The following is a 16343-nucleotide window of genomic DNA, read 5'->3' as shown; positions in this document are numbered from 1 at the left end:
ATGAGTCTGAGCAGGGTATTAGATGGCAATTATGACCACTGTGTATTCTAGGAGATGGCAGGGTATAAGTACAAGCTTAAGCAGTGACACTGAGTGCAGTGACACAAACCTGTTGTTCCAGCTACTTGGGAGGCTGAGGCAAAAGGATCACTTGAACTCAGGAGTGCAAGAATATAGTAAGCTTTGATGACAACACTGCACTTTAGCCCTGGCAACACAATAAGACCTCTGGCCAAGCACAGTGGCTCACACCTGTAATTCTAGCACTCTGGGAGGCCGAGGCATGTGGATTCCCTGAACTCATAGGTTCGAGACCAGCCTGAGCCAGAGTGAGACCCCATTTCTTTTTTTCATTTTTTTTGAGACAGAGCCTCAAGCTGTCACCCTGGGTAGAGTGCTGTGGCATCACAGCTCACAGCAACCTCCAACTCCTGGGCTCAAGCGATTCTTCTGCCTCTGCCTCCCAAGTAGCTGGGACTACAGCGTCTGCCACAACACCTGGCTATTTTTTGGTTGCAGCCATCATTGTTGTTTGGCAGGCCTAGGCTGGATTCAAACCCGCCAGCTCAGGTGTATGTGGCTGGCGCCTTAGCCACTTGAGCCACACAGGCGCCAAGCCTGAGACCCCATTTCTAAAAAGTAGCTTAGCGTTGTGGCAGGTGCCTGTGGTCCCAGCTACTCAGGAGGCTGAGACAAGAGGATCTCTTGAGCCCAAGAGTTTGAGGTTGCTGTGGGTAATAACACCATAGCACTCCACCCAGGGTGACTGAGACTCTTAAAAAAAAAAAAAAAACAAAAACCGGGGACCGGCTGTGCTCAAAACCCTACCCTTACCATATACTTAAGGTATGCAATCACAAGCAAGTTACTCTATCTCTGAACCCTATTTCTTTGTTAGAAAGCAGACACCACCAGAGCTGATCTGCAGCCAGGAAAGGGCCAATAGGCCAATGCTGTTCTGCACTGTTTGTGCCTGGTCTCCCAGCCTGTTTGAGGAACCTAAACTATGAACCCTTAGAAATTGTTACCTACCTAATCCATAGGGCAATTGTCACTACGTAGGTTGTTCTTACCATTATCAGCAACTATTCTCTCCCTTCACTAGAATCTGGAATCTGATCTCTAGGAAGCAGATAGTTACAAAACCCCATTATCACTAGCCAGTCTAACTGCTTCCAATCTTTTCCAGCTAGAAGACAGTTGTCATAACAGGAGGCAGGGCAGCAAAATCAAAACTGAGGACAGGTCTCTCTTCCTGTTCTTCTGTCTTCTCTCCTGCAAATTGAGGTACTGCAGACATTCTGCTTCGACATATCTACTCCCCTTTGAGGAAGCCACCACTCATAAAGGAAGCAGGACAGAAAAGGGTTCAATGTTCAGTTTCCTTTAATGACCCCCATCTCCCTGAAGGATAGGTGCAGGCAGCTAGGCGATGGCAAGAGATGTTCACTTGAAGATCTTGCCCTGATTGAAGGCTTTGCCCACATGCTGGAAGGCCCCCTCCCAGGAAAAGTACTCGCGAACCAGCGTCTGAGTCTCCTCACTGCCAGGATCCAGTTTCCGCCAGGTATATGACTCATAGTCCACCTGCCAATCTGGACTCAGCTGGGGATAAAAAGCCAGTAAAGCACATGGTTAGGTTATGGGACACCATCCCACACCTGGCTTACCTCCAGCTCAGACACATGTCATTAGATCCCAGGACTTATGTGAACAGGAACAGATCATTTCTTTTTTTTTGTTTGTTTTGTTTTGGCAGGGGCTGGGTTTGAACCCTCCACCTCCTACATAGGGGGCCAGTGCCCTACTCTGTTGAGCCACAGGTGCCGCCCCAGGAACAGATTATTTCTACACACATCCCTGAGCTCTCCTGAACAGTTACTGACCCAGACTTAAAACACTGTACTTCCTCTACACTCATCCACCCTCTAGAGACCCCTCCCCTCCACCTTCCTCACCGGAAAGGCAAGCTCCTGGCCTCTGAAGACCCAGACTCCAGAAATGGAGCTGCTGTTGTTGGTGCCAAAGAGGATAACACTAGCAAAGGCATTCTTCCTCAGCTTGTCCAATCGCTGGAACATTCCTGAAGGGGCAAGAGAGAACATTCAGTCTGTGCAATCACATCACCCACTACCTTGTTTTTCCTCCAGACCCATCCTCTTCTTACCAGTGATGAGGTTGCAACTCATAAAGGTCTGGGTGAGCTCTTCCGGGAAGCGGTACTCAGAGTACCACAGGGACCAGCCATCCTTATCAAAGTGCTCCCAAAAATATGGCAGTGCCACAGAGACTGTGTCCTCATTGGAGTACTTGCGCTTAAATTCATCCAACACAAAGGTACTGAGAAGAGAAAGAAAATACAAAGAAGTCAATAAGGAGAAGAGTTGCCAACCTAGAAGGATCTAAGGGTGTTTTCATTTAAAATTTACTGGCTTTACCTAAGCAGTCACTGCACTGGCAGATGTGTGTATAACCTTATGAGGGAAGAGAGTTGAAGGGGTATGAACAGGGGCCTAGGACACTCCCCAGCTGGAAATATGCTAGGCTTGTGAAGGGTGGGACCCAAAGGGGGCCCAGGAGATCTGCCCCAGGAAGGACATGGCTAACGGCTGCCCCCAGGTGGAGAGACAGGGTGAAGACTGCTTTTTTCTCCTGTCCAGCCCCTCCCTAGGCTATTTTCCAGGAGCCACACTTAGTCACTCACCCCAAGTCTCCCCCCTCCCACAGGCCTCTTCAGGTTACACAAGCTGCAACAGGAATGTAAGCAATGAACATTTACACAGGGCCTCTACCACAAATCTTACACCCATGTCCTTTAGTCACTCTCTCCCCAGAAACAAGCTCCTGTGCTAGAAAACCCTAAGGCTCAGGTCCTCTTACAAGCAATCTGGCACACTGAGCAAAAAAAGGCAGCATCAATATAGGAGAGGGCACTCCCCCCATAGCTGGGGGCTTCTATTTTTTTCTTTCCTATTATAAAAATACACGCTGACTGAAGAAATCCATCTGTAACACCAATAAATAAGATAATGAATTAGCATTTTTTTTTTGAAACAAGTCTCACTTTGTCACTCCCAGTAGAGTACCTTGGTATCACAGCTCACAGCAACCTCTTAACTCTTGGGCTCAAGTCATTCTCTTGTCTCAGCCTCCCAATTAAGATGGGACTACAGGTACCCGCCACAATGCCCGGCTATTTTTAGAGACAGGGGCTCGATCTAGCTCAGGCTACTCTAGAACTTGTGAGCTTAGGTGATTCATAGACCTCGGCCTCCCAAAGTGCTGGGATTACAGGTGTGACTGCACCCGGCCTACAAATTAGCCTTTTTATGTATTTTCCTCAGGTCTTTGATTTTCCAGATGCAACCATGAAGTATATGGTATTGTCTTATACCACGTTAATACTGAGACAAGAAGCACCGCACCTGGGCTATTTTTGTTTTTTCATGACACCAGGCCTCCCTATGTTGCCCAGGCTGGTCTTTAACTCCAGGTTTCAAGGGATTCTTGTGCCTCTACCTTCTGAGTTAAGGGGATTTCTAGCAAAAATACATTTTTTCTTTTTTTGAGACAAGAGTCTTTGTCACCCTTGGTAGAGTGCCCTGGTGTCATACCCCGTCTCTAAAAATAGCCGGGTGTTGTGGCAGGCACCTCTAATCCCAGCTACTTGGGAGGCTGAGGCAAGAAGATTGCTTCAGCCCAAGAGTTTGAGGTTGCTGTCAGATATGACAACAAAGCACTCAACCAGGGCAACTGAGTGCCTATAGCTCAGTGCGTAGGGCACTGGCCACATACACCCAAGCTGGCAGGTTCGAACCTGGCCCGGGCCAGCTAAACAACAATGACAAATCCAACAAAATAGCCAGGCATTGTGGTGGGCACCTATAGTCCCAGCTACTTGGGAGGCTGAAGCAAGAGAACCACTTAAAGCCCAAGAGTTTGAGGTTGCTATGAGCTGTGATGCCACAGCACTCTACCCAGAGCGACATAGTGAGACTGTCTCAAGAAAAAAAATTAAAAGATTTGTGGCCAAGTGTGGTAGCTCAAGCCTGCAATCTTAGTACTCTGAGAGGCTGAGGAGGTGGACTGCCTGAGCTCAAGACCAGCCTGAGCTACAGCGAGACCTATCTCTAAAAATACCTAGGCGTTGTGGCAAACACCAATAATCCCAGCTACTCAAGGGGCTAAGGCAAGAGAATTGCTTGAGCTAAAGAGTTTGAGGTTGCTGTGAGCTACAACACCAGGACACTACCAAGGGTGACAAAGTGAGACTCTGTATCAAAAAAAAAAAAATTATTTGTGCTAGAAATCCCAGCTACTCAGGAGGCTGAGGCATAAGAATCCCTTGAAACCAGGAGTTCAAGATCAACTTGGGCAACATAGGGAGGCCTGGTGTCATGAAAACCAAAAATAGCCCACGTGCAGTGCCTGGTGCCTGTAATCCTAGAACTCTGGGAGACCAAGGTGTATGGATTGCTTGAGCTCAGGAGTTTGAGACCAGACTAGAAAGATCCAATCTCTAAAAACAGCTGGGCGTTGTGGTATGCACCTCCAGTCCCAGCTACTTGGGAGGCTGAGGCAAGAAGATCACTTGAGCCCAAGAGTTTGAGGTTGCTGTCAGATATGACAACAGAGCATTAAACCAGAGCAACCAATTAAGACTCTGTCTCAAAAAATAATTAAAGGCTCGGAGCCTCAAGCGGCTAAGGTGCCAGTCACATACACCAGAGCTGGCAGGTTCGAATCCAGCCTGGGCCTGCCAAACAACAATGACAACTACAACCAAAAAATAGCCGGGCATTGTGGCGGGGGCCTGCAGTCCCAACTACTTGGGAGGCTGAGGCAAGAGAATCGCTTAAGCCCAGGAGTTATGGGCTTGACGCCTATAGCTCAGGGGCTAGGGTGCCAGCCACATACACCAGAGCTAGCAGATTTAAATCCAGCCTAGGCCTGCCAAACAACGACAACTACAACCAAAAAATAGCTGGGCATTGTGGCAGGCGCCCGTAGTCCCAGCTACTTGGGAGGCTGAGGCAAGAGAATCCTTAAGCCCAAGATGAGGTTGCTGTGAGCTGTGTTGCCACAGCACTCTACTGGGAGACAGCCTGAGGCTCTGTCTCAAAAAAAAAAAAAGATGGCTCGGTGCCCATAGCACAGAAGTTACGCCGGCCACATGCACCAAGGCTGGTGGGTTCGAACCCAGACCAGGCCAGCTAAACAACGACAACTGCAACCCCTTTCCCACCCCCCAAAATAGTCCAGCATTGTGGCAGGCACCTGTAGTCCCAGCTACATTGGAGGCTGAGGCGAAAGAATTGCTTAAAGCCCAAGTGTTGGAGGTTGCTGTGAGCTCTGATACCAAGGCACTCTACCGCAGGTGACATAGTGAGTTCTGTTTTAAAAAATAAAAACCCTAAAGATTTTAAGTTTATTGCCTATTTTCTGCCCAGAGTACAAAGACCTACTATATGTGAAAATCTCTAGCTAATAATTAGCAGTGTTGTTATAACAGCATACCTAATTTGGGTTAGTTTTCACATCTTATTTAACACACTAAAATTCCTGTTCACTCTTGACCTGCCCCTGTGCTAGGTTGAAGGTAAATCACTATTAATTCAAAAAGAAATACATCTTTAAAAAGCAGCTACATCTGGAGCCTTCACTCAGCTACATTACCAGTTGTTCCCATTCATTAGGATGATGCCTGTAATTTACAACTCCATAGTTATTAGGTCCATCACCAGTGGCAGTGGGTGCTGGTTTATCCCAAATCAAAACCATCATGACATGCATTAGTCATATGTGATGACACATACCTATAATCCCAGCTACTTTGGAGGCTGAGGCAGGATGACTGCTTGAGCCCAGGAGTTTGAAACTGCGTGAGCTAGGCTAAGGCCACAGCATTCTAGCCCGAGTGACGGAGTGAGATTGTCTCAAATAATAATAATAATAATAATAATAATAATAATCAGCTGCCAGCCATATACATCTGAGCTGGTGGGTTCGAATCCAGCCCAGGCCTGCCAAACAACGACAGCTACAACCCAAAAATATCCGGGCATTGTGGCAGGCACCTGTAATCCCAGTTACTTGGGAGGCAGAGGCAGGAGAATCGCTTGAGCCCAAGAGTTGGAGGTTGCTGTGAGCTGTGATGCCATGGCATTCTACCCAGGGTGACAGTCTGAGGCTATGTCTCAAAAAAAAAAAAAAAAAAAAAGAGGGTGGCACCTGTGGCTCAGTCAGTAGGGCACCGGCCCCATATACCGAGGGTGGTGGGTTCAAACCCGGCCCCGGCCAAACTGCAACCAAAAAATAGCTGGGCGTTGTGGCAGGCGCCTGTAGTCCCAGCTGCTCGGGAGGCTGAGGCAAGAGAATCGCTTAAGCCCAGGAGTTGGAGCTTGCTGTGAGCTGTGTGATGCCACGGCACTCTACCGAGGGCCATAAAGTGAGACTCTGTCTCTACAAAAAAAAAAAAGAGAAAGAAATGGAAGAGGTCAAGATAGATGGCTTTGGGAAACAGAATGAGTAAGAGAAAAAAATACAGAGAAAGAAAGAGTTCTGCAACAAAATGACCACAGTATATATATTTCCTGTGTTGCTTAAACTCCCTATAAAGTAACTTGGAGCAGTGACAGAAGACAGATATGATGGTGGCAGAGAACTGGGTAAGAACTGGAGGTCCTACCAGGCGCGGTGGCTCACAACTGTAATCCCAGCACTGTGGGAGGCTGAGAAGGGAGAATCGCTTGAGCTCAGGAGTTCATGACTCGCCTGAGCGACAGTGAGACCCCGACTCATGAAAAAAAATGGAAAACCCAGTCCGGCGCCGCGGCGAGCACCTATAATCCCAGCAGCTTCCGGAGGCTGAGGCAGCAGGGTGCCCGCAGCCCGAGTCTGAGGTTGTGGTGAGCTACCACGCCCACTGCCCTCTGCTCAGGGGCATAGGGTGGGACCCTGTCTCAACAAAATAAAAGAGAAAGAACAGGAGGTCCCACTTTTATTACCCCAAAATCTCCCTTTTACTGTTATTATATTCTTCGAACACCAACATTTACTGGAAAGGTGACAGATGACCACCTTGTACACTTCCTTTTTAAACTTCAACTCCCCTCAAATGTGGAAATAATGAACTAAACAGACAGTATATAGCCATGATCATCATCCTTTCTCGTAGTGAGCTATTTTTGTAGTCTGATTCATCAAAACAGAAAAAAAAAAAAAAGTCCTGCTCTCGCGTCTGCTGCCTCAGCACACCCAGGCTGCAGAGTTCAGGTGAGGCTGTGTCTTCTTCCTCCCTGCCAGAAAGGCTCCAAATGAGCAGTCAAGACTAATTTACCTCCACACTGAATTCTGTCCCTGACTCTTCCTTTGCTAGCACCTGTAGTCCCAGCTACTCAGGAGACCCACATAGGAGGACTGATGGGAGATTAGGAGTTTAAGACCAGACTAAGCAACATAGCAAGAACCTGTCTTGAGGGCAGCACCTGTGACTCAGTGAGTAGGGCCAGCCCCATATACCAAGGGTGGTGGGTTTGAACCCGGCCTCAGCCAAACTACAACCAAAAAGTAGCTGGGCATTGTGGTGGGCGCCTGTAGTCCCAGCTACTCAGGAGGCTGAGGCAAGAGAATCACCTAAGTCCAAGAGCTGGAGGTTGCTGTGAGCTGTGACGGTACAGCACTCTACTGAGGGCAACAAAGTGAGATTCTGTCTCTAAAAAAAAAAAAAGAACCTGTCTTGGCCAGGTGTGGTGGCTCACACTTGTAATCCTAGCACTTGGAAAGACGGAAGCAGGAAGATCACTTGAGTCCAATTCAAAACCAGTCTGGGCAATGTAGAAGACCCTGTCTCTACAAAAAAACAGAAAAATTAGGCCAGGCGTGGTGGCTTACGCCTGTAGTCTCAGCGCTGTGGGAGGCCAAGGCGGGTGGATTGCCTGAGCTCATAGGTTCGAGACCAGAATGAACAGCAGTGAGCCAGAGTAAGACCCCATCTCTACTAACATCAAAAACATCGCCAGAGGAAGAAGAAAATGAACAACAAAAAAGAGTACTTCGATGGAAGAAGAATGAACAAGGAAGCTGAAATTAAAAATAAAAAAAAGATTAAAAAAAAAAACAGAAAAATTAGCCAGGTATGGTGGTACACTCCTATAGTCTGAACTACTCAGAAAGCTGGGGCAAGAGGATCACCTGAGCTAGGAAGTGTGAGATTATAGTGAGCTACGATGACACCATTGCACTCTAGGCCAGTCGACAAAGACCCTGTCTTTAAAAAAAAAAAAGCGAGTTCCAGTCTTCCTGAATAACGCATGTACTCAGAACTTGCTTTTTACTTAGAAAATTTGCCCCAAAATTGATTAGCTCAGGAAGTTGCTTTTTTGCAACTGAAATATACTGTTTAATTTTATATAGACAACTTAAAATTCTAGCCCCAAACAATACAAAATTCTGTATGTGAAAAGGAGCACACAGAGATTAGAAAGGGCCTTCTTGGGTCCCGGCCCCTCCCATTACCCTTACCTTTTGGGCAGGTGAGCAAAGGGGTCCTTGGCCTTGGGCTCAGCAGCCAGGGCCTGCTCACATTCGTCCATCTCCTCCTCGGGAGGAGGGGCAGCTGCCTTTTTCTCCTCTTTCCTCTCAGCCTGGGGCTTCTGCTTCTCTTCCCTTGAGCCCTTCTCTTTCCTTGGGGTGTCCTTTTTAGGCTGGCTCTCTGCAAACTTCTTAGCTGGTGCAGAAGGGAGAAAAGTCAGTGATTGTTCTGCCTCTTTCCATAACCCTCTAAAACCATGCAGGGCAAACAGGGCAACTAAAAAATCTGGCTCTAGGCTGTCCCACTACCAGTTCACCATATATCCTTGAACAAGGACAGAATCCTCAGCAACAATACATGTTATATAAAAACTCTGTGTATAAATGCAAATTAAGTGTTTGAATATACAAGACAAACTGCTCAAAATAATTAATTACTATATGTGATATCCTATATTCTGTGGGTTCACATAACCCAAAAGCTAAAGAGGAAATGAAGGGGTTAATGGAAAGCAAACCAGACCTTGACCCTGGCCACAGGATTCTCCATCTCTTCAGACTCACCATCAAACTGGGCCATCTTCTCACACAGTTTTACTTCCCCCAAGACAGCCCGAAACTGGGGCTGGTTAATGCAGGTGAGAAACCAGCGGTTGGTATTGGGAAAGGCCTGGCGGAAAGAAGGCTCCAGGACCTGCAAGGATGTAAGAGTGGAAACAAAGTCATTGGAGGGAAAGGCCACGAAAACCATGAAGTTTGTTCCAGAGAAGGCAAGCCTCTCCTCTCTTTTTTTTTTTTTGGAGACAGAGTCTCATTTTGTCACTCTCGGTAGAATTCCGTGGCATCATAGCTCACAGCAACCCCAAATTCTTGGGCTCAAGCAATCCTCTTGTCTTAGCCTCCCAAGTGGCTGGGACTACAGGCACCTGACACAAGGCCTACCTATTTTTGACTGACAAGGTCTTGCACTTGTTCAGGCTTGTCTCAAATTCATAAGCTCAAGCAATCCACCCACCTCTGCTTCTCACAGTGCTGGGATTATAGACGTGAGCCACCAAGCCCGGCCTTCAAGCCCCTTCTTTCTCCACATAAGCTGTAGTCTTCTTTTCAAACCCCACACAAAGGAGTTCCCTACTCACGTTCCCCTGGATGACTACCTCCTATGTTTTCCCTAATCTTTTTTTTTTTTTTTTTGAGACACAGTCTCCCTCTGTTGCCCAGGCTGCAGTGCAGTGGCCTCAGCCTAGCTCACAGCAACCTCAAACTCCTGAGCGCAAGCAATCCTCCTACCTCAGCCTCCTAAGTAGCTGGATCCACCGGCAACCCCCAGGGCTCAGCTTAATTTTCTATTTCTAGTAGTGATGGGATCCAACTTTTGCTCAAGCTGGTCTTGAACTCTTGAGGTCAAGGGATCTGTCTTCCTCGGCCTCCCACAGTGCTAGGATTACAGGCATGAGCCACCACACCTGGTATTTTCTAATCTTTTTATAGCCCAGTCCAATTTTTTTTTTTTTTTTTGAGACAGAATCTCAAGCTGTTGCCCTGGGTAGAGTGCCTTGGTGTCACAGCTCACAGCAACCTGAGACTCTTAGGCTTAAGCAATTCACTTGCCTGAGCCTCCCAAGTAGTTGGGACTACAGGTGCCAGCCACAATGCCCAGCTATATTTTTGTTGCAGTTGTCATTGTTGTTTTAGCAGGCCCCAGCCGTTTTGAACCCGCCAGCCCCAGTATATGTGGCCAGAGCCCTACCCACTGAGCGACAGGCGCTGCCCGCCCAGTCCAATTTTACAGATGTTTGGAGCTGTTTACTATCAATCTACTTTGTAGGAATAATCTTGGGCAGGTGAGCAAAGGGGTCCTTGGCCTTGGGACTTCTGTTTACTATCAATCTACTTTGTAGGAATAATATTGTCTAGCTACTTCACAAAACCACTTCAGATCCATTGTTTCCAATCTTTTAAATTTCACATGTCGATAAAAATCAATTAAAACAGCTGAGAGGGCGGCGCCTGTGGCTCAGTCGGTAAGGCGCCGGCCCCATATACCCAAGGTGGCGGGTTCAAGCCCGGCCCCGGCCGAACTGCAACCAAAAAAAATAGCCGGGCGTTGTGGCGGGCGCCTGTAGTCCCAGCTACTTGGGAGGCTGAGGCAAGAGAATCGCTTGGGCCCAGGAGTTGGAGGTTGCTGTGAGCTGTGTGAGGCCACGGCACTCTACCGAGGGCCATAAAGTGAGACTCTGTCTCTACAAAAAAAAATTAAAAAAAAAAAAAAAAAAAAAATACAGCTGAGATCCAGGTGGCACCTGTGACTCAAAGGAGTACGGCACTGGCCCCATATGCAGGAGGTGGTGGGCTCAAGCCCAGCCCCAGCCAAAAACTGGAAAAAAAAAAAAAAAAAAGCTGAGATCCTAGCTCGGCGCCTAAAGCTCAGTGGCTAGGGTGCCAGTGCTGGCGGGTTCAACCCTAGCCCAGGTCTGCCAAACAACAACTACAACCAAAAAAATAGCCAGACGTTGTGGCAGGTGCCTGTAGTCCCGGCTCCTTGGGAAGCTGAGGCAAGAGGGAGGTTGCTGTGAGCTACAACGCCACAGCACACTACCGAAGGGCCACAAAGTGAGACTTTATCTCAAGATAAATAAATAAATAGAGCGCCAGCCCTGTATACTGAGGGTGGTGGGTTCAAACCCAGGCCCGGCCAAACTGCAACAAAAAAATAGCCGGGTGTTGTGGCAGGCGCCTGTAGTCCCAGCTACTTGGGAGGCTGAGGCAAAAGAATCGCCTAAGCCCAAGAGCTGGAGGTTGCTGTGAGCTGTGACGCCACAGCACTCTACTGAGGTTGACAAAGTAAGACTCTGTCGCTAAATAAATAAATAATAGGCGATGCCTGTAGCTCAAGGAGTAGGGCGCTGGCCCCATATACTGGAGGTGGCGGTTCAAACCCGGCTCCAGCCAAAAAAAAAAAAAAAAAACTGTAAATAAATAAGCTCAGATCCAAAGAAGGATATGAAATACTTTTGCCAAATAAATGATAAAAGATACTGTAGGTATCTTTGACAACACTGTATTTGTGTGCATATACCCACAAACACATTATCATCAAACTTTAGAAAGTAAAGCACATTCAGCAGCAAAAAAGTATAACCAATTTAGAATGGATAGTTTTTAAATTAAAGCTTTGCTTCATGAACTCGGTTGTCATTTTTAAGTGTGTAAAGATCATAGGGAGAAAAAAATCTTGTTGTGGAGGCCATACAGGGCAGTCAGGATTGCTGGTTCTGTAATACATGGATTCTAATTCTACTCCACCACTTACTGGACTAAGATGACTCCTGTGAGGTCCCTTTCTAGCTATGCTCCAAGAGATGTTTGCAAACCAGCGACATGGCATTTTTTTCTGACCCAATAACCTCAACAGTGAATATTACTATTCTGATTTTATAGATCAGATGGAAAAAAGGAGATAAAGAATTTCAAATACTAGGTGGTGCCTGTGGCTCAAGGAGCAGGGTGCTGGTCCCAAATTACAGGGGTGGTGGGTTCAAGCCCAACCCCGGCCAAAAACTGCAAAAAAATAAACTTCACCTGCTTATATAGCCATAACAGGGTACACACAACTGTGATGTCAGCCAGTGTCACTCGTTCGCCTACTAGGAAAGTCCTTGTTTTCAAGTGTGCATCCAGAAGCCCCAGAATTCGTCTGACTTCCTCCTTTGCATTCTCAGTGGCCTGTTGATTCAAAATGATCAGTGTTACCAGTGGGTATCAATCCTTTTCTCTCCACCCTCTACCATTATTAACACAAGTAAGGAAGCTATTACAAGACCCTAGCTCACCCCTATCTATTTTTAATAGAGCCAGATTCTAGGATCGTTCTAAATAAGTCAAAACTGAAGCTCAATGTTAAATTTCTTCATGGTCAGTCTGGCTTTATTTGCCACTGTACTGATGGTATTCATTTTCTTTTGGACTTTAGAAAGAATCTTCGAACTGTCATCTGGTCTAACCACTCCTAATCTGGTATAAACTTCCTACAGCAGAAATCTCTCTTCCAACCATTCATAACATATACTACTACCACCTGATCTGACAAAGAACCTAGATACCATTAATTACCCATTGCACCAAACTTACACTCCATAATTACATCTTCTCATTGCCCACATATTCTTGGCACCCCTTTATGAAACCTATTCTATTTCTTTCTTTTCTTTTGAGACAGAGCGTCAAGCTGTCACCCTGGATGGAGTGCCGTGGTGTCACAGCTCACAGCAACCTCAAACTCCTGGGCTCAGGCGATTCTCCTGCCTCCACCTCCCAAGTAGCTAGGACTACAGGCGCCCACAACGCCCGGCTATTTTTTGGTTGCAGCTATCATTGTTGTTTGGCGGGCCCAGGCTGGATTCGAACCCACCAGCTCAGGTGTATGTGGCTGGAGCCTTAGCAGCTTGAGCCACAGGAGCCAAGCCAAAACCTATTTTATTTCTTACTCCCAACACTCAGAAACTGATATCATCCCTGCCCCTGGCTTCTCCCCAACTTCCAAGACTTACCTGTTTGTTGTGATGCATGATGCCCAAGGTAGGGAACACCCAGGTACTGGCTGGGGGCACAATGTCGCTATCAGCAAAGCTCACCCACTGAACCACCTGGGCTGCTGCCTCTGGAGTACTCCCCCGTAGCTCCTCGTTGCTCACTGCAGAAGCAGAACACAAAGGTCATAACTCTAGAGTCATACCAATACGAGTTACAGTCCCTGAGAATTCTTCATTGTCCACTCCAGCTCACCCTCATCCTCTCCTACACCCCTCACCTCCAGACTCTCCCATTCCCACATATCACTACAAATTACCATAGTAGGCAATGGCATTGCTCTCAAACACACAGAATCCATCATCACCCTCAAATGCTGGAACCTGGAGACAAAGTAGTGAAAAGATAAAAGTAAAACACACAAGGATTTCTGAACTTAATTGCTATGGATAAAAATGTTCCTATAAGATCGACGACCTTACTATGCAAACTCTTGATACTACCTGAAACCAAAAATACTTCAATAACTTAGCATCCCTTGCAATCATGAATTCACAATATCTGAACTAGGAAACCAAAAAGATGCAGGTATTATGTGATATCCATATAAAATCCCTCAATTATATAAGCAGAAGGCCAGAAACCAAGCCCTATAAGCCCCCTGGAGTTAAGAAGCCTGCTCATAATAGATACTTGATATATCTGTACTAAAACACTTGGTATAAACTCATTCTCTTCACCACAATTACAAGCAAACCTGTAAATTTTACAAAGTCACTGACTTAATAGTTCTGTATTATTTGTTACAATGACATGTGACTCTACAATTAACTCAACATAAAAATATTTTAAGTTAAGTCACTGAAATTATGAAGGAAAACAACCTGGAAAGACCCTTTATTTGGGGGGTGACCCCTTTTTAAGGAAAGAAGCCATCTCCAGAGTGATGAAATCTTAGGACCCCTCTCCACTTCCCAACTCACCTTGCCAGCAGGAAATTTACGGAGGAATTCAGGGGTGCGGTTGGTTTGCCCAAAGTGGAAGTGGGGTGGTGCGGAGAGCACGCGGACCTGAGCCCCGCTGTACTGAGCAGCAATGAGGGCCTTGAAGGCCCTCCAGTTTTCAGGATATGTGTACAGGGTCTATGCCAGAAATGGAGAAAATGAATATGAATAGAAGAGTCTCAGTCCTAAATGTCACCCACCCAGGATGACTTCCTGAGTAATCCCCATCTGTTCAACTCACTCAGTCCCTCTTGTGAACCAAGTTCTTTAGTACCTATCATGTAATCAGTCTGCTGAAATACCAAGAATGCCAAGAACAGAACTACACACCAACTGCTAAATAAAGCTTGTTGACAATTTGACCTTCCCTAAGGACATCTCTAGAAGAATTCTCTTACCCTCCCATACGTCTCCAAGAAATCTAGAACTTGTAGCTCCATCAGACACCATCTGCCTACAAACATACACCGCTCCCTTCCTAGAGCCCTTGTTTCATTCATTGATGGTTACTGAGTGCTGCCTATTCTACCGCTAAGCTGCTCACTGCTTCAACCATCACCCTGTATAGAACGTACCCAAGGACCAAGAGATTTTTAAGTTCTCCTGGAATAGCCAGAGAGATCGAATGACATACCCTATTCCAAAATGAACTCCTCTCCTAAAAAACCCTTTCTTGTCGCACATTCCATCCCTCCAGTCTTGCCCCGCAGCGAGTTCCCTGGTGCTCTCTTCTATTAACTTGGCCAGCGAAGTTCCACCAGTTTGACCTCACTGTCCGGAAAATCCTCTCGCTCCCAAACCTCCCTGGGAGACGACCCTTAACCATGCCAGCCGTACCTACCCACAAAGACCCTCTTCTTCACCCTGTCTCCTGTTGTCCCACAAAACGGTCACAGAAGTTCCGTCAACCTGGCCAGATGGCACGTCTCAAAGCGGCAACGAAGCCGAACCCCTCTTTGAGGCTTCGGACGACCCAGACAAGGCATCTCTTTTCTCCTCTACCCCAGACCATTCCACCTCTGGCCTCTGAAAGTCACAGCCTCAGTTCTTCTCCAGGCCCTAGGAACTCTGCTCTCCATTAGTATGGTCTGTAGGACCCAGAAAAGTTCCCCATTTGACTCCAGAACTCCTCTGGCGCCGATTAGCCCCATTTGGGCAAAGGATGGCGCTGGATAGGGTGATCCAGACCATCAGAGCCGGAAAACTCACCCCAGCCGCCATGGTGATTCCGCAGAGAAAGGGGGTGGGGTCTTCGGCGCTGCAGCAAAGTAAACCGTCTGGGAGAGAAGGGAGGGGGGAAGGGGAGAGCCGTGGAGAAACAGCAGCCGGAAAGCGAGGACGGCATAGAAGACATACGCACGACAGTTCAATATCCCGCGGCGCTGAGTTAGAAAAAGAACAGGGCGGGGCTTCCTGGCCGTCGCGAAGAAAGCTCGCGCCTGCGCAATGGGGCTCTGCGATGCCCCGCCCCCTTAGGCCTAGCGGGCCAATCGTAGTCCCAACGCCGCGGTAGAAAGCGCGCCCGGAATGGAAACTGTGAGAACCAGCTGGAAGAGCCGCCCCTGCGCGGTTACGTGGCACAGCGGCCTGCCTAGCGCAGCAGTCCTCTTGGGGGGGTACTCTTCCGGCCTGCCCAGGGACAAGTGATCTCTTGTTAGGTTCTGCCAAGCCCCTCACATGATTGTGTGAAACTCGCAGGAGCGGGAAATAAGCTGCTGCACCCAGATGACAATTTGCTAAATTCCTTTTGTTCGTGGTCTGGTTTTCTTGTAGAGAGGGACATGTATCTAAACAGGGGGACAAGTCTAAAACGAAACCCCGGTAAAAGTGGTTTGCTCACATTAAACCATCTTACAGCTCCAGGATTCTCTTACTACAAGAAAGGACACTAGCGCGTATAACCCTAGCACTCTGGGAGGCCAAGGCAGGTGGATTGCCTGAGCTAATGGGTTTGAGACCAGCCTGAGCCAGAGCCACACCTCCTCTCTAAAAATAGCCAGGCATTGTGGAGCGCGCCTGTAGTCCCACCTACTTGGGAGGCTAAGGCTAGAGAATCGCTTGAGCCCAAGAGTTTGAGGTTGCTGTGAGCTGAGATGTCACAGCACTCTACTGGGGGTGACAAAGTGAGACTCTGTCTTAAAAAAAAAAAGAAAAAGAAAATAAAGGGTACCAGACCTTTGGGCTGAAATGGGAAGGTGCACCTGTCAGGAAGCTGGACTATTCCCTGAAGGAGCTGACAATGTAAGAACTGACATCAGTTCTGATGTTCATCATTTT

General features: G+C 47.4%; 1 protein-coding gene across 1 annotated transcript; it reads right to left on the bottom strand.

Annotated features, from left to right (window-relative positions):
* Positions 1–1368: 1368 nt before the first annotated feature.
* EEF1G (eukaryotic translation elongation factor 1 gamma) lies at positions 1369–15492 on the bottom strand. The gene is made up of 10 exons (XM_053562283.1): positions 15276–15492; positions 14046–14204; positions 13382–13445; positions 13083–13225; positions 12115–12258; positions 9097–9226; positions 8524–8728; positions 2168–2340; positions 1959–2083; positions 1369–1605 (listed from the first exon to the last, which is right to left on the bottom strand). Exons 1-10 carry the CDS (start codon positions 15285–15287, stop codon positions 1447–1449), a joined length of 1314 nt encoding a protein of 437 aa, XP_053418258.1. The 5' UTR covers positions 15288–15492; the 3' UTR covers positions 1369–1446.
* Between the last annotated feature and the right edge of the window lie 851 nt (positions 15493–16343).

This window comes from Nycticebus coucang, chromosome 14 (genome assembly GCF_027406575.1).
Source record: "Nycticebus coucang isolate mNycCou1 chromosome 14, mNycCou1.pri, whole genome shotgun sequence".
NCBI classification, from domain to species: Eukaryota; Metazoa; Chordata; class Mammalia; order Primates; family Lorisidae; genus Nycticebus; species Nycticebus coucang.
Note: the sequence above shows the minus strand (reverse complement) of the source record. Positions and strands in the feature narration are given on the sequence as shown.